The sequence below is a fragment of the Ostrea edulis genome, chromosome 2 (assembly GCF_947568905.1).
Source record: "Ostrea edulis chromosome 2, xbOstEdul1.1, whole genome shotgun sequence".
Taxonomy (NCBI): Eukaryota; Metazoa; Mollusca; class Bivalvia; order Ostreida; family Ostreidae; genus Ostrea; species Ostrea edulis.
In genome coordinates this window covers 84,130,931-84,153,075 of record NC_079165.1, presented here as the reverse complement: position 1 = coordinate 84,153,075, position 22,145 = coordinate 84,130,931, and the positions used below count along the sequence as shown (strand labels likewise).

Sequence of the window (22,145 nt, the reverse complement as noted above, 5' to 3'; positions counted from 1 at the left end):
AGTTGAAGTGTGTTGTAGTAACATTCCATATGCTCCGTATGGGACGTATGGGTTGTCCCATGGTTTAAAAATAAATAAATATAAATAAATAAGGACCATCGTGTACCAACACGTCTGATGACTGCGGTACTGTCTTTTGATGGCCGGACACATACATGTGATGGTCGTATGTCATAAATTATAATGAAATAAAGAAGTAACTTATATTTATAAAAACTAAATAAAAAGTAAAAATTAATGAAATAAATTATAATTTTTATTTATATAATAATTTTAATAATGATCTTTATTTAATTTATTCCTTAAGTATATTAAAATTTAAAAATTATAATAAGTAAATATAAAATTAAATATTTAAAATATTTGTTATTTATTTGGATTCTAATAGAAGGTAATAATAATTAGTAATCGCACGAGTCTCCGTCCTTCGTCCAATTCAAGATACACCGAAATAAATATACCATAACTATTACATAATTATTAATATTAGTAACAGGTGATAGTAATATGGATGTAGGTATGTATATACATGTGAAATAACTAAAATATATACAGAAAAGAATTAGGGTAGGGTCGCCAAAGAAAATTTTGATAATAGAGTGCCACTAGTTATTACTTTGTTAATCATAAATTATAAAATTATGCCAGACAACAATTTTGAGATCGTCATCAGGCAAAAATTTTGAGGTCGTCGTCAGGTGCTACACCTCAGACCCTGTACCATGTTTCTGTAACTGGATCCAGCTCGTAGCACGACATGGCTCCATAATTCTTATTCGATAGTATGTATTATGTGTATAAAACTGAAGATGTATAATGTAGTAAGTGGTGAGTTAGTACTTATGATAAAATTGTATGACAGATAAAATACCAACCATAAGAAGTGGTATACTTAATTACATAACATATAGATTTGATTAAATAATGAAAATACAGAATAGATGCAAAATCACAAATCGCATACATCCAACAAGCTTACATATATTAAATATAATAGTATGCAGCAGGCCTGCATACATGCAAACTGCGACATTGCATCTAAATGTTCGTCATAAAAAGAAGTTTACAAAATACATACGTATAATAACATACCTGGATTTTATGTATATTTGCATATACATATACATATAATATACCGGGATTTGATGTATAGCTGCATCTATATTTTAACTACATGTTTATATAAACTAAAACGATAAAAACGCAAAGTTTATATTCCTAATATTAATATGCTACGATACTTATATATGTAATTGTTTACATACTAATAAACATATAGTTATACACGATAGAAAACCCGAATTATATGCTTAGATGTTTATATAAGTATAACACATGTAGTTGTTTCTATATTAGTAAACATATAAAAATTTAACATTAGAATAATGATGCTTAGTGGTTTTCATACTTATAAACATACGAAACTGTTTACATATTTGTAAACATGCACGATAAAACCTTAGTTATACATATAAGTAAAACTTTTTACTCACCAACCGGAAGGAAACTTACGAATGATATTGGAAGCTATAAATCATGCAAATTAAAGATGGCGAATGAATAGATTAGTTATGTGGCAGCCGCTGTGAAGACGCTCATACAACGTAATTTGTGACGTAATTTGTGACATTGTGACGTTTCATCCGCTGAAACCGCTCATACAACGTAATTTGAGATATTGTGACGTTTCACCCGCTGAAACCACGGTACGATGGCCTATTATATATATATGTGCAAAGCAGGAGGTTGCGTTAATGAATGCATTGAATACTGAATAAACATAAATTATCAATGGAATTACATGTATAAGGACATGTAAAAAATTAAAATTTTAATAGTAAAGTAATTTGACATAATGATATTTAGATTGGAAACAAAACATTTTTATTATTTAATTAAATAATAATTTTAAGATGTAAATTATATGTATAAATTACAGTAACCCAACTCGTTTAAAAGTAATGTCAATAGTCTAGAGTAACTGTCGCTATTCGATGGATCACCTTGGAAGTAATGCTTTGTTTGTTTGATATTCGTAGGATTGGTTAACTATATATCGTTAACCGATTGGTGACTGTATTATCTGCCATAATACTATCCATCTCATTGCGATCCAGCCTCACCCTCCAACACCTCCCAAATGCACCAACATAGTGAAGTTGAAGTGTGTTGTAGTAACATTCCATATGCTCCGTATGGGACGTATGGGTTGTCCCATGGTTTAAAAATAAATAAATATAAATAAATAAGGACCATCGTGTACCAACACGTCTGATGACTGCGGTACTGTCTTTTGATGGCCGGACACATACATGTGATGGTCGTATGTCATAAATTATAATGAAATAAAGAAGTAACTTATATTTATAAAAACTAAATAAAAAGTAAAAATTAATGAAATAAATTATAATTTTTATTTATATAATAATTTTAATAATGATCTTTATTTAATTTATTCCTTAAGTATATTAAAATTTAAAAATTATAATAAGTAAATATAAAATTAAATATTTAAAATATTTGTTATTTATTTGGATTCTAATAGAAGGTAATAATAATTAGTAATCGCACGAGTCTCCGTCCTTCGTCCAATTCAAGATACACCGAAATAAATATACCATAACTATTATATAATTATTAATATTAGTAACAGGTGATAGTAATATGGATGTAGGTATGTATATACATGTGAAATAACTAAAATATATACAGAAAAGAATTAGGGTAGGGTCGCCAAAGAAAATTTTGATAATAGAGTGCCACTAGTTATTACTTTGTTAATCATAAATTATAAAATTATGCCAGACAACAATTTTGAGATCGTCATCAGGCAAAAATTTTGAGGTCGTCGTCAGGTGCTACACCTCAGACCCTGTACCATGTTTCTGTAACTGGATCCAGCTCGTAGCACGACATGGCTCCATAATTCTTATTCGATAGTATGTATTATGTGTATAAAACTGAAGATGTATAATGTAGTAAGTGGTGAGTTAGTACTTATGATAAAATTGTATGACAGATAAAATACCAACCATAAGAAGTGGTATACTTAATTACATAACATATAGATTTGATTAAATAATGAAAATACAGAATAGATGCAAAATCACAAATCGCATACATCCAACAAGCTTACATATATTAAATATAATAGTATGCAGCAGGCCTGCATACATGCAAACTGCGACATTGCATCTAAATGTTCGTCATAAAAAGAAGTTTACAAAATACATACGTATAATAACATACCTGGATTTTATGTATATTTGCATATACATATACATATAATATACCGGGATTTGATGTATAGCTGCATCTATATTTTATACGGTACCAATTTTGATGCACCAGATGCGCATTTCAACAAATAATGTCTCTTCAGTGATGCATGTCCATTCAATCAAATTCAAGGTCCTTTTTAAATTTCAAATCATTAACATTCAATCTGATTAAAATCAGATCTTTGATCCGCTCTGGTAATGCTATGTCAACCTCTTTGTGTAGCGACATACATGTATCATTACCGGGGTGGGTCTGATTTTAATCAAACTGATTCACATCATGTCGTATACCACTTTATTGTACATCATATATGTACATGTAGTAGACAGATGAGGATATACTTTGTAATCAGTAACGAAGACAGTACATGCACACCGGTGCTTTGACATAAAACACTTCAGAAAATGATTTTGTGTGAATTCTTTTGGATTTGGAAACTGACAAGAAACCCTGTTTCCATGCACAAAAATTAATAAGTGATTGCATTTGTAAAACCCAGGAGCTTCCGGGGGCTTTGCCCCCATGGTCCCCACCATGGCTTTGCCCTGCAATCATCGGGGGCCTCAAGGCGACCCCAGACCCCTTGCCATACATTGCGTGCACTTTGTTTTCCTTCTGGCTACACGAGTGTACATCATTAAGGATGATGTAACAGTTTCCATCAAATGAATGTAACCTTCCGCGATTTTATACTTACATATCCTGTATGCTACAGAAACATATTAAAGATAAAATCTTTCGATTCCGCTCATGAAAGAAACCAATCAAGATATGTTTCCATTTCTTCTCTACATTGAGATAATCAATTAATACTTTCCATTTGGAACAGTTACAACATTTCACATTGAAAGATGAGATGTCCGGAAGTTGGAAATTTGTTACAATGAATGTGTTCAATGGACAATTTCAAAACCTTTTAGCGTAGGAAAACCAATAATAGTTTTTCTGTTACTAAAGCAGTCTTGGAAAACTGTTCAAAGGATGTCTATATCAGATACTAGAATTATGAAATATATTGAAAGCATTTTGAAATAAATGTTAGAAAATTGAAAAATCTCAATTTTAAACTTTACGAATTATACCATTATCATTATTATATATTATTTAGGAAAATTCGCACAGATGTTTGCTTCATGAGCTGAATTCAAGGTTTGAAATAATTTGAGAAAGAACCATGATAATCTGTCACAAGAATATAAAAAGACATTCAATTTCTTACTAAATTGGGGTTCATAATAGTCTTTATTTTGACGAAATGCTTGAAAATGAAAATAACGCAGGGTGAAAAGATGAAAGATGTAGCGTTACCAAGGTGAAAAGATATCAAAGATTGTCATATTGATTAATATCATTCAGTAAATTCACAATTTTAAGTTTTTCTGTCACATATTATAATATGATTTAAGGAATGAATATATTTTTCTTTTTCGCAGCGCATAATATCATTCAGTAAATTCATAATTTTAAGTTTTTCTGTCACATATCATATTCTGATTTAGGAATGAATCTATTTTTCTTTTCGCAGCACATTATACATAAGTTTCCCTTCCATTATAAGATATGAATAATTGCTACAAATAAGATGAATTTTTGGTACATATAAATAAATAGACTGATCGCTTAAAAAATCTAGAACCCCTGCCTTACTGAATCTTTTCACCATGGTCCACGGTGATTCAAGGGGCAATTGATTTTCTTTAAATACATAGGCTTATGTTATTTTTTCACACTTCATAAATATAACTGATACGACAATATATCGTTCAAAAATACAGGTTTTGGATATCAGATATAATAAACAAAATTTTCAATCAGGAAGCAAGCGCGTGCCTGCTTATACGCAAGCACGAAACTACGTAAACATCTCTTGAGAGAGAGAGAGAGAGAGAGAGAGAGAGAGAGAGAGAGAGAGAGAAATCTTTGCTGTAAAAAAAAAACTACTACATCACATAGTCCCAGTTTAAAATTTGATCAGCACCATGTAAAACTTATACGGTACCAATTTTGATGCACCAGATGCGCATTTCAACAAATAATGTCTCTTCAGTGATGCATGTCCATTCAATCAAATTCAAGGTCCTTTTTTAAATTTCAAATCATTAACATTCAATCTGATTAAAATCAGATCTTAGATCCGCTCCGGTAATGCTATGTCAACCCCTTTGTGTAGCGACATACATGTATCATTACCGGGGTGGGTCTGATTTTAATCAAACTGATTCACATCATGTCGTATATCACTTTAATGTACATCATATATGTACATGTAGTAGACAGATGAGGATATACTTTGTAATCAGTAACGAAGACAGTACATGCACACCGGTGCTTTGACATAAAACACTTCAGAAAATGATTTTGTGTGAATTCTTTTGGATTTGGAAACTGACAAGAAACCCTGTTTCCATGCACAAAAATTAATAAGTGATTGCATTTGTAAAACCCAGGAGCTTCCGGGGCCTTTACCCCCATGGTCCCCACTATGGCTTTGCCCTGCAATCATCGGGGGCCTCAAGGCGACCCCAGACCCCTTGCCATACATTGCGTGCACTTTGTTTTCCTTCTGGCTACACGCCACATAATTGAAGAGTGTACATCATTAAGGATGATGTAACAGTTTCCATCAGAAACATATTAAAGATATAATCTTTCGATTCCGCTCATGAAAGAAACCAATCAAGATATGTTTCCATTTCTTCTCTACATTGAGATAATCAATTAATACTTTCCATTTGGAACAGTTACAACATTTCACATTGAAAGATGAGATGTCCGGAAGTTGGAAATTTGTTACAATGAATGTATTCAATGGACAATTTCAAAACCCTTTAGCGTAGGAAAACCAATAATAGTTTTTCTGTTACTAAAGCAGTCTTGGAAAACTGTTCAAAGGATGTCTATATCAAATACTAGAATTATGAAATATATTGAGCATCACTGAAGAGACATTATTTGTCGAAATGCGCATCTGGTGCATCAAAATTGGTACCGTATAAGTTTTCCATGGTGCTGATCAAATTTTAAACTGAGACCTTGCTTGCTGATTGAAAATTTTGTTTATTATATCTGATATCCAAAATCTGTATTTTTGAACGATATATTGTCGTATCAGTTATATTTATGAAGTGTGAAAAAATAACATAAGCCTATGTATTTAAAGAAAATCAATTGCCCCTTGAATCACCGTGGACCATGGTGAAAAGATTCAGTAAGGCAGGGGTTCTAGATTTTTGAAGCGATCGATCTATTTATTTATATGTACCAAAAATTCATCTTATTTGTAGCAATTATTCATATCTTATAATGAAAGGGAAACTTATTTCTCACATTATCACCAGTGTGAGATAGACTTTATCCATGTGAGACAGCCATGTGAGATTTTTCTGTCTCACACTGCTGCGACGTCATTTGATTGTGACGTCATATATTTTCTATGATTTACGTTACACGGTGAAGATTTACGTTACACGGTGAAGCAAAAATATTTTGTATTGTTATCTTTAAATTTTAATGTATATAGCTTTCCATTGGACAACCTTGGGTTTTTTAGTTTACACTTACAGTGTAAACCATTTTCGGGTATGCTCTTTCTGCCTATCTAATTAGTTTTTGCATCGAAGTTCAAATGAGGATTTTGATAATTTAGAATTTTCTCAAAGCTCCTAAATTTATGCACTAAACTGTAGGTAAAATGTGAGAAAAATAATCCTTCATTATTTACTCGTGTGGGATAGGGAAATTCCACCTCTGGAACAAGATTCGCTGTCTTGGACTCGGCAAAGCCTCGTCCTAGACTGCGAATCTTGTCCCCTCGGTGGAATTTCCCTATCCCACACTCGTACTAATGAAGGATTCTATTAGTATCATGCGCTGCGAAAAGAAAAATAGATTCATTCCTAAATCAGAATATGATATGTGACAAATGCTGTCTGACGTGTTTCATACCGATGTTAAGTTCTTCTTGGCACACTGATTTTGACTGAGGATAACTCCGTTTACCTGATCAGGATATGGGGCTCACGGCGGGTGTGACCGGTCAACAGGGGATGCTTACTCCTCCTAGGCACCTGATCCCACCTCTGGTGTGTCCAGGAGTCCGTGTTTGCCCAACTATCTATTTTGTATTGCTTGTAGGAGTTATGAGATTGATCACTGTTCGTTATCTTCACCTTGCATGTGACAGAAAAACTTAAAATTGTGAATTTGCTGAATGATATTATGCGCTGCGAAAAAGAAAAATAGATTCATTCCTTAAAGCTGTATGACCCGATGTTCATGTATTATTTTTGTACATAATTACTTTAAAGCAGATTAATTACTTGATAAAGTTATTAACTTTCCCTTAATTACATGCTTGAAAACATCTGCAGGTAAAAGAAAACAGTGAGAATATTATTTAGAAAGTAAAAATAGTGGCTACATATATAAATCATCCCAATATAGACGTCTATAAATAGACCCACGCGCGTCAGGGGAATCCCAACATGATATATTAACTCATACGCAACTGTCTAGTTTTAAGGCTGAAAGAACGTAAAACAACGAATTACTAAAAGGTATTTGATATTTCTATTTCTATTCAACTTATGGTACGGCACTGTTATAACAAAATACACAGCTTTACACAGATAAGATCACTGATGATCTGAAAGTTTGAACTGGTCACGTGACTGTCACTTGAAATGGCAGAGTGACGCGGTTATTTGTAAACATCGATTTAAAATCAAATTCTTTGGGTTAAATCAGGTGAAATAATTTATTATATGTCGTACAGTCTCATAACTACATACGTGCGATGATTTAATAGCGTTTTTACGAGATGGAAAAAAATATTGTAATTCGGACCATACAGGCTTAAATCAGATTATAATATGTGATAGAAAAACTTACAATTGTGAATTTACTGAATGATATTAATCAATATGACAATCTTTGATATCTTTTCACCTTCGTAACGCTACATCTTCCATCTTTTCACCCTGCGTTATTTTCATTTTCAAGCACTTCGTCAACATAAAGACTATTATGAACCCCAATTTAGTAAGAAATTGAATGCATTTTTATATTCTTGTGACAGATTATCATGGTTCTTTCTCAAATTATTTCAAACCTTGAATTCAGCTCATGAAGCAAACATCCGTGCGAATTTTCCTAGGTACTCGATATTAAACACGAGTGTTTGAGAAAAGTAACTACTTTCATTCAAAGTATGAGACATATTCTGTTTCTTAATACTTCTGTGCGTTCCGTTCGACATGTGTTAGACAAAGAAAACTCTCATTTATGTTGTTTTTGAGAAAAATAAAGAGACCGATCGCTTCAGAAATCTAGAATCCCTGCGTTACTGAATCTTTTCACGATGGTCCACGGTGTTGAATACTACAGCTAGCACATGATCACCTCTTTGTTCTATTTTAGAATAAATTTTGTCGTCTAAAGCAGCCTTTACCTCTCTTTCTGGATAGCTTGAACTAAATAAACGTCATCAATTGACTCCCATAGCCTACTTTCATTTGTAGTAAACCTGTCGGCATTAGAGTGCATAAAAGTTATGTTCACTATGCAAGGTGAAGATAACGAACAGTGATCAATCTCATCACTCCTATAAGCAATACAAAATAGATAGTTGGGAAAACATGAACCCCTGAACACACCAGAGGTGGGATCGGGTGCCTAGGAGGAGTAAGCATCCCCTGTTAACCGATCACACCCGCCGTGAGCTCTATATCCTGATCAGGTAAACGGAGTCTTTCTTTGAATTTTTCTACTACTCTTCAGAATATTTATACATTGCATTAACGCTGCCTTGCCATTTGACACGTAAGTTCCTTTACGACCTGAAAGAAAACTTTTGGAGTGTTAAATTATTCTGTCTAAATAACATTGTTACTGGTTTTGGTATTAGATACCCTTTTTATCTCGGCAAGAACATCCTATATTTATACGACAAAAACAAGAAGTGCATAAAATCAATCGGTCTACAAGTTAAAAAAACATATACGTGATTCTAACTTACCATTGGACATCGTACAACCCTCATCACTTTCTGAAATACCACCATGGAAACTATTTAAAAAACCCAAAGTAGACACATCACTTTCTGAATTAAAAACATCTGAAACAAATTCTGCCATTTTCAAGCAAACATTATCCGAAATAAAACAATCCAAACATACTACAATTGATATCTATACAGATGGTTCAAAAGAGACCAAAATAAAGTCGCTGCTGCTCCAGTAATCACAAACGACGTTTTCTCTGCACGACTTTCAAATGAAGCAACAATTTATACCGCCGAAGCAAAGGCTATTCAGCTTGCGTTTGAATACGTACAAACTTCTAATGACAAACACTTTATATAATTACTATATTCTCAGATTCCCTATCATGTCTTCAGTTAATAAACAACATGAATATTGATCATCCATATATTTTTAGATATCTTACACCGGTACTATCTTTTAACTGAACAAGGTAAAATAGTTTAGTTCTGCTGGATCCCAAGTCACATTGGTATCTATGGCAACACCAAAGCGGCTAAAAATGCACTTCAATGTGATATTGTACACTTCAAAATTCCATACACTGATTTTAAATATTTCATCAAACTATATGTAAATTCTGTTTGGCAAATCTATTGGGATTTCTGTGATACAAGTTAACTTTATTCTATTCAAAACAAAGTAAACAAATCGTGTAACATCGTAATGAAACGCCAAGACGAAGTGATTATTTCAAGAATACGCATTGGACATTCAAAATTGACACATGCTTACCTACTAAACAGAGAACCTCAGCCTGAATGCATATCTTGTGACTGTCCATTAACTATACATCACATTCTTTTAGAATGTAGTGATTTTGCGCCCATACGAATTAGACTTTTTAATAGTGTGCAATCAATGAAATAACTTTTTATAAATATCGACAATCAATATATTATCAGCTTCTCCATCGTCAACTTCCCATATTTATGTAGCAATATTCCATTATCACCTGCATATGGTGTTTATATCTCTCAACTGATTCGATATGCAAAGCTTGTTCTGCGTAGTCAGTTTTTAAATCGAGGTAAGCTACTGACAAACAAGTTGATGGTACAGGGGTTTCAACAGTCTCGATTGAAGTCAGCATTTCGCAAATTCTATGGTCGTTATAACGATCTACTTCGTCAGTACAACCTCGCATTGGGTCAAATGCTGTCTGACGTGTTTCATACCGATTGTTAAGCTGTTCTTGGCACACTGATTTTGACTGCGGATGGCTCTGTTTACCTGAACGGGATATAGGGCTAACGGCGGGTATGACCGGTCGACAGGGGATACTTACTCCTCCTAGGTACCTGATCCCACCTCTGGTTTATTCAGAGGTCCGCGTTTGCCCAACTCTCTTATTTTGTATTGCTTATAGGAGTTATGAGATTATATCAAATTTTTATATGAGTTATGTGATTGATCACTGTTCGTTATCTTCACCTTTCGTTACCTATGTTAAGGTATTGCTTGCATAATGAGCTGTATACAGGATTCAAAAATCAAGTTTCTTTTCATAAATGACATATCAAAATACATAAATTGTGAAAGTTTCACGAGTTTTCATCCACAGGAATATGAGATGTATCAAATAATAGACCAGCGGCTTAAAAGACGAAAAGAAGCAAGTGGTACATGTAAAAAAAAATCTATATTATGAAAATTAAAAAAGACATCAATGTGACTGTGATAAAGCTTAGAAACCATTAAAGACTGAATTGATACATCAATTTTACTGAAACAATAGAGTAAATCCTGTAAAAATGGTTGAAATTGATATACTACCGAGAAAAAGCATATACAGATTGAAAATGCGATGTCATATTTTTTCCTTAAAAATCTTTGTTAACTGAAGGAAACCAAATTAAATGAGTATAAAAATTCAATGAGTATTTGTGCTTGATAAAAAGGTAAGAAAATAAAAAAAAATATCCACAGAAAAGAGAGAAATTCATTTTTCTATAAGCCTACCCCTTATTTTTTTCCTCTGCGGACATTACTAAAAGCATAAAAAAAAATGTAGTTTTGCTCATTTTTAACTAAAACCTAACACATATTTATGAATTAAACTTAATAATTGATTAATTGCAATTTCTTGTGGCTAATGTTTTCTTCAAAGCAATGACCTTGACAAATTTAAATTGACCTTCACCACATAACGATGACAATTTAGAGCTTTTGATTTAATTTAAAATGAGTTATGTAAAATTTATGGTTTAAAAGTCTTAACCACATAGAGATGATATAGTTCAATAATGTTAATATTTCCTTAACCCTCTAATTAATCTTTAAAAACACATAATTGTATCTATCAATTAATATGGCCTTGAATTAATTTTGCAGGAGTCACGACCAAAAAAAAAATCTCATACATTTCTTTAATGCAGAAAACATCTTGTATAACCAAGTTGTTTTGTTTACACATGTAAATGCAAATGTAAATATGAATATATTTGCATTCCATAAATAAATATTGTACATGCAGTTTTATTTCAGAGATTGACCCTGACATGACCGGAAAAGAACTCTCTACTTTCAGTTTATCTCCGAGTGCAATTTGCAACCAATTAGATAATAATTACATAATAATAAATATAATAACAACATATGATGAAATTATAATCATGATTCTTGATATTGAATGAATTATACAAGCTCTGAAAAAGCATCTCAAATTAACTACATGCATATCAAAATTGGTATGAACATTGACTTTGACACAACTCTGTGTGTGAATTAGATAATTTGATGTGTGAGCAAAAATAAATATTTCTGAAGTGTCATAGTATTCATGAAATAATTCCCAAGAGAGATGTTCAACTATTAACAAACCTACAAATACATAATTTTAAGAATCACTTTAAAGCTGCCTGTCTAGTTGACTGTTGAGCTACAGCCTCAACATGTACTCCCGCTCTTCTTTCCATGACTTTCAAACTTCTACAGTTCACAGGCTTGATGTTCAAAGTAGCTAGAAAATTGTTTAGCCTGACTGGGCCACCGATGGAGTCTATCATTCCTGATTAGTAGATAAAATTAAATACTCATATTATGATTATAGAAAACCGTATTCCTGCAGTTATATTCAATTGTTTGCATGAATTTACTTTGTCAGTTCCCATAACAAACACATTAAAATGATATCAAGCAACAGTACAAGGGTTATGTCAGTAGGACATGATATAATACTAGGGCTAGGATAGTCAATCACAATATAATCCAGTGGACGATAATCGATATAACATAACATAAACTTCTGGAGACCAGCAAAATATATTTTAACCCAATAGTTCATACACGTGCAGTTGCATATGTATGTTCATATACATGTAATAATTGATCATGAAAACATGTATTTTTACTTCAACAGGGATAATGACAGAATATTCAAATGTGCATTTGATATAGGCATTCAAATAATTAATAACTTTGTACATTTATTTGAGACAGTACTACATTTTCAGTTCAAATGTTATCTATTGTAGGAAATCTGTATTTCGTGTGTGTGCCACAGTATGTGTGTGTTGGGAAGGGAGAGGGGGTGTTAACCATATTTTAAAACCCTGTTGACAGTAAGCATGCAATATCTACAGTTGTTGAGTCATAAACTTACCTGTACCAAGCTTAGTGTTGATAACGAAACACGGCATCCCCGCTTTTCCTGCCTTCTCTCGGTGTGTCTGGCCGTACGGAATTGTGTTGACCTCACCGCATTCTGGGTTCAAACACTTCACGTACAGGTATCCCCCTAAGCCTTTTTGCAACTCCCCAACAATATTGGACGCAGATAATGACAGCGGGCCCAATCTGCACTGTCTACATGATTCTAGAGCCTCAACTAACGTTCCGAATTCAATAATCCGCTGTCCTTCCTTCCAGCCCTCTCTCGTCGCATATTTACCCAGCTTGAAATTGTTATACAGCGGGCAATCATTGTCACTACACGGATTCCCGTCACACACATGCCCAGACACATAATTGTGGTCGATCTCCACCCTTGATTTGCGTTTCCTATTAAGTTTTTTTCTTCTGTATACGCGAGACAAATCGTCCGATCAGATCTCGCTTTCTTGGCGCGTCCATGTTTGTTTACCACAAGAACAGTAACTCTGGGCGGAAGTTGTCGCTTCGTGAGAATAGCCGAAGTCTCCCGAATTCACCGAGTTTCATTATACATGCAATACTTTAAATGTCGTAGGATTGACTCGGTGCTGGGATATCCCTATTGCTGGGTAAGCTCTCCAGCCACTAGGCTTCCGCGATCAGTCTCATAATTTTACAGTGGTTAAAAATCACAAGAACTAGCTCTTATCTGGTTACAAAAAGCTAGTACATTGTATACTCGGTGTCATGTTAATATTAGTACTCATTCAAACTCTGCTATGATATATACTATGACATCGTTCGTCTGAATATCGGCAACAATCTTAATTAATCTTTGTGGTGTAAAAGAGCATGAACGCTATCTTTAATTAATTTTCTTTAGAATCTAAAGTAATTTGCTTTCGATAATAGTCTTTCATCCACAGAAATTATTCCAAACGGTTCAATACACGTTTCGACTGTCATCAATTTGTTTCTCACTCAGGGAACTGAACTAGTCACGTCAGCCTGGTGGTTTAGGAGTTCTCAGTCCGAAAACTAGTCACGGCAGCCTGGTGGTTTAGAAGTTCGCTTCGCAACATGGAGGTCGATCTCTGGCTTGATTCTCCATCCCGGCTCCGCGTCAAGTCAACCGTGTTCAACATAGCCTACATTGTTGCTACGTCAAACGCCCAGCACTAGAAAAGCCTACCGTGTTCAACATAGCCTACAATGTTCCTACGTCAAATGCCCGGCAATAGAAAAGCCTACCGTGTTCAACATAACCTCCAATGTCACTAGGTCAAACGCCCAGCACTAGAAAAGCCTACCGGGTTCAACATAGCTTACAATGTTGCTACGTCAAACGCCCAGCACAAGAAAAGCCTACCGTGTTCAACATAGTCTCCAATGTCCCTAGGTCAAACGCCCAGCACTAGAAAAGCCTACCGGCTTCAACATAGCCTCCAATGCTCATAGGTCAAACGCCCAGCACAAGAAAAGCCTACCGGGTTCAACATAGCTTACAATGTTGCTACGTCAAACGCCCAGCACTAGAAAAGCCTACCGGGTTCAACATAGCCTACAATGTTCACCTAGGCACCTAATGTCTGGTGTTTCCAGAGGTCCGTGATTCCCTTCTCTTGATTCACTGATCGCTATATTTACTTTTTCACCAGATCCGGGTTTTTTAATATGCCAAATGCTTTGTACATGTTCGACAGTAACACAGGTAGCTCCGCCTCAAGTTTGTGGAATGATGAGACCGTTGTGCCAAGAAATAGGTAGCAGGAGCAGTAGAGGCTTGTTGATAGAGTATCTGTTTTCTAAATGCTTTGGTGGAGTAAGAAAATTTGGCGATGGTGCCTTGGGCTTCCTCACAACTATGAGCTACAAATGCCATATCGTCAGCAAACATGATTTCACGGACACTTGGATAGTCATTGATTTAGACTGAAGTTGGTTCACATCTGCTAGAGACAGAATTCCTCGACCAGCAGGAAATCTTTATTGCGCTTCAGAGAGAAAATGTTTTGTGATTCTATTCAATTGTTTATTATTCATATTGCATGTCAGTCTTGTAAATTATTGAATTATGAGAGACAGCGACATCTCTGCATTTTAACTGCTTTTCCAAATCTATTGGTGTTTTGTTAATAAGATATGTATCATAATCCCTGTCTAAGACAAAAAGATCATTTTGTGAATTTCAGGTATTAGAATTGTGTATGACCCAATGCTTTGTAGTTGATGTATTTTACTGAATGTAGAATTTGATATATTAATGTGCACTAGTGGGGAAATTAGTATGTGTTGTTGGCCAGCGAAGTATAAACACTGTCTTATCAAGCATATGAAATTAAAGTTTCAAATGTATTTCAAGAAAAGGGTGCAACACACAACTTGAAACATCGTGGATGTTTGGAAATAAGAATGTGTGGGGTAGATGTTAACTTTACTGCTGAATTTTTGTAGCACAAATCGAATTAGACGTGTAACAGTATACAATACCATGGAAGATTCACTTTAATCCTAACTTCAAAAGAATCAAATAAAATATCGAAATAGAGCAGTTGTATTTCTTTGAAAATAAAAACCGATGCATGTTCAACAGCAGTAAAAATTGCCTACCTGTGGTAAAGTAAGAAATCGATGTAAGTCGACCCCAAACCTCTGTTTCCCGTTAACAATCTTCGCAGCTGAATCCGTTACCTTGGCAATTCCATTTAAGATGATTTTTATCTTGACTAAGCATATCTTTATAGCTATGGAGATCCGTTTAGAAAGATAAGGTAAGATGTGCATTAGATGTGCAGGTATGTTTACATACTTTTTATGGATAAATTGTAAAACAATATCGGGTAACATCGTAATACCATCTACTATGTCGGTGAACATTGTAACCAAAGGAATAGTAGTCGCTCATTTGTCTTCTGTTGTAGTCCATAATAGTATACCCAGTACTATATAATACATTGTATATAATAGCTTCGGTATTTTTTGCCATTTTATATGGGTAAATCATTGTTGGAGAATTGCGCTGGCAAGATGTCGAAAAGTACTAGATTTTATTAGGAAATTATCGTACAGTATTTTGCCTTTTTTCCTCTTTCTTCAAATTAACAAAATTTCAGGAAGCTCTAATCGTATATTATTGTTTGTTGTTCGCGTATTATTTATTTTGATCTTGCTGATATTTAGTGGTTTTAAGTAAGAACACCGAGTGCGATTTTTGCTAGACAAATGGATGACACCTGACGGAAGCAGGTGCGAACTGATCTAATTCTGAGTAGTTTAAGGGATTCAACACTTGTCATATCATGCGTGCGTACGTTACAATGTCAGTGTGATTTTTAAAACATATTATTTCCATGCACAAGTATAAGAAACCCATATATCTTTTATTCTTGCATCTTTAAGAAATTGCTAACGATTGCTATAGCTTAATACACAAAGTAAATATTTTTGAAATGTACATTTTCAAACTTGAACATTGGTCAAAGAAGAATTGTACATATTTTTAGCGAGGCCGGACGTCGTGGTGCTTCCTAGATTCGACAGTTAATGAAATCCCGTTTATTTTCAGCACATTGACTTGCCAAAGTGATAGCACGCAATCAAGATGATTACTTCCATTATATTTTAACATGTAAATGAACAATTAATATATACTATGTAATGATAACTACACAGTATGGAAAAGTGGAGATAACGAACAATGATCAATCTTATATAACTCCTTTAAAGAATACGAAATTAAAACTATGGCAAATACGGACCCCTGGACACACCAGAGGCGGGAGCAGGTGCCAAGGAGGAGTAAGCACTTCTTGTAGACCAGTCATACCCGCCGTGAGCCCTACATCTTGATCAGGTAAACTGAATAATCCATAGTCAAAAACTGTGTAAAGAACGACCTAATAATTGGTATGAAACAGGTTGGACAGTATTTTACTCAAGGGATGCTTACTCCTAGGCACCTGATCCCACCTCTGGTGTGTCCGTGTTTGCCCAACTCTATTTTGTATTGCTTATAGGAGTTATGAAATTGATCACTGCTCGTTATCTTCACCTTTCAATGATAGGTTCTATTGGTAAATTAGATCATTATAACGACCATAAAACTTGCGAATTGCCTACTTTAAACTTTATATATTGCAAAAGGTTAAATTCCATAACAAAATTACATTTGAGGCTACTTTAAATGTCCAACTCTGATTTTCTTTTCTCTAAATATAAATTACACCAATGTCTGGATTTTCTTGATAAAAGATTATATTAAAAATTTTCAGTCTAGGTTTTTTCACCATTTTAAAGACAAAAAAAAAATGGTTTTCACCTGATGTACATGTAATTTTTATTTCCTTATTTAGATAACATTACATTGCAATGCTTTTCAGAAGATTCAATGTAAAAAAAAAAATTGCGTTCATTGTAACAAACCCAAATCTGAACACTGTCAATGTTAAACTTTAGGTGAAAAATTGCCTGATATGTGTTTGCACATAGGTTACCAATTTTTCCTTTCATTAGGTCCCGTGGGGTTAATCATGCGAGTATTCCATCTGTAGTCGGTGAGGGAAGTCTGATTAGTCGGCAGTACTCGATTTACTTCGTTCTTGCAATCCGACTGAAATCGCGGGTATTTGAAACCAGTCTTTGAACTAATAGCAGTGGCGGATTTAGATACACCCCCCCCCCATTTCGTCACAAATTTACAAGATATTACCCTCATATATAGATGAAAACCCCATATTTGGCAAACAAATGACTGAGTATTTGGGCTAATACTTGACTTTCATATATGCCCCTCCCTTTTTGGAAATCCTGGATCCGCCACTGGATAGTAAGTAGTATTACGAACAAGGTTAAGAAGTTCTTTATATTAATTAAAATGCAGATATGAATGTTATATCGGTGTGTTGTTTTGTGTTCCATTTGCACGATTATTTCCCCAACCCATTTTTTTGCAAAGACAGTGACCCATAATTGATGCTTTTTGAACTGCATCGAGAGTAGGTAAACGTTACGTCGCACGATGACGGAGTACCGTATTTTCTTGGTTGTTTTTATGATCTTAGTTCTTAAACCGTAATTTACTATCTGACATTTAGGATATATGCCACATGTTTTTGAAGTGAATATAAAAATGTTAAGAGATCTGAATAAGACTATTTCTGCATGTATACAAGATTTATCAATAAGTATTTAAAAAGTGCAGTACATGATAAATAGAATATTACATGCTAAACTCCATATCATATGTCATATCATCCCCCGGGCTCCATATCGACCCTCGGGCTGATATGGGGCCACTCGGGCTGATATGGAGCCACTCGGGCTGATATGACATACGATATGGAGTTTAGCATGTAATATTCTCTATATATCGCATGCAAAAGTTTATTGCCATTCAATGCGTGAAGATTCGTGTTCTTATAGCTGCAATAATGTAGCCCTATCCGATTTTTTATATTCTGACGTTTTCAAGATAGGGCTACAATTCCATAGGATCTCCGTAAAGGTGCAAAATAATTTTATGAACAACAGATAATAAGCTCCGTGTATTAGTCCCGCCACTGTCCCAAATGTTGTTTACACCAAAAGGAGTACCAACTTTGTGCTTGGCATGTCTAATAAAGGTGTTTCATTAAACATCATGTACACCTTGCAAAATTCTTCGTCTGCTCCGCCATGCTTGTTATCGCAAGATCTCGTAGGTGGATCTACAGAAAAACCTAAACGTTGACAATCTGCGCGAAAATGTAGTTACTCGAGCCACCCCGACAAAGAAAGGAAAATAATATGGTTACAGAAAGAATTTACACCCTGCTGTTCGTTTTTTAACTTCATATTAAATCTGAACCTTTTTAATACCGACGAAATACAGGTAGCTTTCTCTTCCGTATTTGTCCATTGATGTAAATACTTCCTTATATGGCATATGCAAATAACTTGACAATCGGAAGTTGAAACTTCAGTACATCAAACATGGCGCACAAATATGAATCGAAAAGTTGGGAAATATCAAAATTGTTAAAAACGGTAGAATAGAGCCTCACAAATCGTAAGTTGCAGGTTGTAAATTTATATATTGACTAAAAAACAGAATATCATTTTATTTACGTAAAGAAAGTCAGCAAATGTTTAGAATGATCGAAAATGTCGCCCGACAGCCAAGCACGCTTGTTAAGTCCCTCTCCACCCCTACCCTCATATGCAACCGTGATTTTTTAAACAAAAATAAAAGTAGCAAAATTTACTTTCGAAAATCTGGAACAGTTTAAATCGCAGAACATCAAAATCGCGAGAGAAGAATTTAGAACTCAGAGACTCAAAATCATATAGATTTAATTAGAATTCAAAGCTTTTTTACTCAGGTGACCTTGCAATTGGTTGTCGTCCGTCGTGCGTTAACAACTGAACATTTTTAATGTCTTCTTAATAACTACCATTCCAATTCTTTTCAAATTTGATATGAAGCATCATTGGGACAAGGGGGACATCAATTATAAATTTAAGGACTCCATCACCCCTAGGGGCGGGGCAAAAACTGCTCAAAAATCATCTTCTCAAGAACCACACATGTGAAAGAAAAACTAAATGCATAGTGATGTAGAGCAGGAAAGCCTCTACCAGATCCCCGGGGAATGGGTTCTGACCCCAGGGCAGGGCCAAACTTGGTATATAGTGTTTACATGTAAAACACTTAAATAACATCTTTAGTGCTATTGATACTAAATTGAAAGTAAATAGATATTTAGAAATAACAGGTAGACCTTTACCAAAATTGTAAATTTGATGATCCCAGGGGTAGGGGTTTTGGTATCAGGGTGGGGCCAAAGTGGCCAGTTATTAAATGTGTGAACAATATACATTTTTAACATATTTTTGATAGCTATCATTCCAATTCCTTTCGAATTTGGTATGAAACATTCGGAACAAGCGGAACATAAATTGTAAATTTAAGGATTCCAGAACCCCGTGGAGCCTTAGGGGCGGGGCAAAAACTGCCCAAAAAAGACAAATTTTCAAAAATCTTCTTCTCAAGAACCGCACACGTTTAAGAAAAATTAAATGCATAGTGATGTAGAGCAGGAAGGCCTCTACCAAAATTGTAAATTTCATGATCCCCAGGGTAGGAATTCTAACTCCAGGGCGGGGCCAAACTTGGTCTATAGTGTTTATGTGTAAAACACTTAAATAACATCTTTAGTGCTATTGATACTAAATTGAAATACATGGATAGAACAGGTAGTCTTTTACCAAAATTGTAAATTTGATGATCCCTAGAGTAGGGGTTTTGACCCCAGGGTGGGGCCAAACTTATATATAGTATTTTGCTGATACTGTATAAAATATAAATGCATACTTAGGAATTAATCAGAAAAGGATGTACAAAAAATGGTGAATTTCACAACCCAGTGTTATGACTTTAGGATGGGTCCAAATTGGCCATCTCTTTTTATGTTTTAATGTTAATACATCTATTATTTAAAACCTTTCATCAGTGTATGCACTTTCGATGGCAGTGAAGTTTTAAGAACACATCTTGTTTTATACTGTTGCTGAACATTAGAATTTAGCTTAGATATTCAGAAAAGAATTTTTTTTTCTAGATTTGATAGCCCGTGGGAGTAGTGATACTTTTTCACTAGTATTCAGGTGACCGATAAGGCCTGTGGGCCTCTTGTCTATGCAAATACTTGCATGCAGAAAATTAATTTAATTCCGGCTTGCAAAATCAGAATTGTAAACATACGGAAAAGGTACAGATAAGAATCAAAAGGCTGTTTGAACACACGCACCCCACCATCCCCGGAAGTAATTGTATGGTGTACAGATACAGTACAATGAATGATTGTTTGAAATTTGTAGTTGACACCAAGACCTCAATCCCTTGATTTACCGATGTGAGAAATGGTAGCAATGCGTCCGAGAACCTGTTTAGAGGTTTGTTACAATGTCAGGTATGAAAAGCATATTGTATACATCTACTGGCAACATCTATGTGATGTTAGAGCCAGGGTGTGAAAGGGTGACCAGCTGCCGTAGACTTGTGTAATGGGGTTGTAGTGGTAATTAATAAGACGAACTGGTATTTTCTATTGGTTTATTCTTATTATTATTATTATTTGGATTCTGCAAAACATCATATAAAGAGAAATTAAGTACATGTATATCAATCAGTACATGGAAAGAATATCATAATATATATTTACATTTTAGACTAATTTACATAAAAACATAGATACATACATTACTAGACAAACGGTAATGCTAGAGTTATTCCCCTTTACACAATATCATTCAAATACTATAGTTTGAACTTATTTACATATCTGGAAATAACTTTCATTATTTATATTAATTCTTAATATAAATACAAAGATACAAGCGTACGAATATTTACAAGCAACCTACCAACTATGGGCTGAACCCTTTCCCAATAGATTCGAGTGATATATTGGTAATAATCTCAATACGATCTACAAACAATATCATACACTTTACTACAGTGTCTTATAATACAAACGTATATACAAACTTATAAAAGTATCCTAGATCACTGAAACCTTATGACAATGAAATGTTTAAAACAGTAACTAATTTATCTCTCTCAGACATCTATTTTCACACTATTAATCATAGATTAATATTGTATTAGTTATATCTGAAATGTTAAAAGTATGAAATGTCAAATTCAACTTACTGTCAGTGATTCCAAATCCTGCAAGAAATATCCTTCTACCACTACCTATACAGTCTAACCAAATGTGGAACTCTACTCATAGACAAAGGGGTTAAAGGCCTTGGCGGGAAAAAACTAACCAATGGGCTTTTGGAATATTTAATTAATCAAGGGTTAAGAGTTTAAGGTTAAAGTTTATATTTGCTAGGCTATGCTTAAATATGACTTTGTTTAATATGTTTATCTGACTGCTTAATTATAATTTTAAGCGGACTTAATTGTTTTTTTAAAATAGTTATATATTATTGAAAGTTATTTCATAACTTTCAATGACATCTGAAAGAAATTAAAATCAAATAACACTATCACACTTGTACACCTACAGGCATTGGAAACTTAGTCGTGAAGACACATTTTTTTCACATGCATTATTATGAATAACGAAGTTAGAGTAATGATATTTCCGTAGGTTGGACATATCCTCAGCAAAACTTCGATAATTTAATAAGCCGAAGAATATGAACCCTAATTGCAAACTGTCGTGGCTGAAAGGGGAC

At 34.2% G+C, this 22,145-nt stretch overlaps 1 protein-coding gene across 1 annotated transcript in view; it reads right to left on the bottom strand.

Moving 5' to 3' along the window:
• Positions 1-11,690: 11,690 nt before the first annotated feature.
• The window catches only part of LOC130051527 (uncharacterized), a 28,407-nt gene continuing 17,952 nt past the window's right edge, over positions 11,691-22,145 (bottom strand). The window contains exons 2-3 of the mRNA XM_056153500.1: positions 12,928-13,219; positions 11,691-12,333 (exon numbers count right to left, since the gene is read on the bottom strand). Of these exons, the coding sequence (XP_056009475.1) occupies positions 12,170-12,333; positions 12,928-13,219 (456 nt within the window). The 3' untranslated portion in view covers positions 11,691-12,169. The remainder of the gene's footprint in view (positions 12,334-12,927; positions 13,220-22,145) is intronic.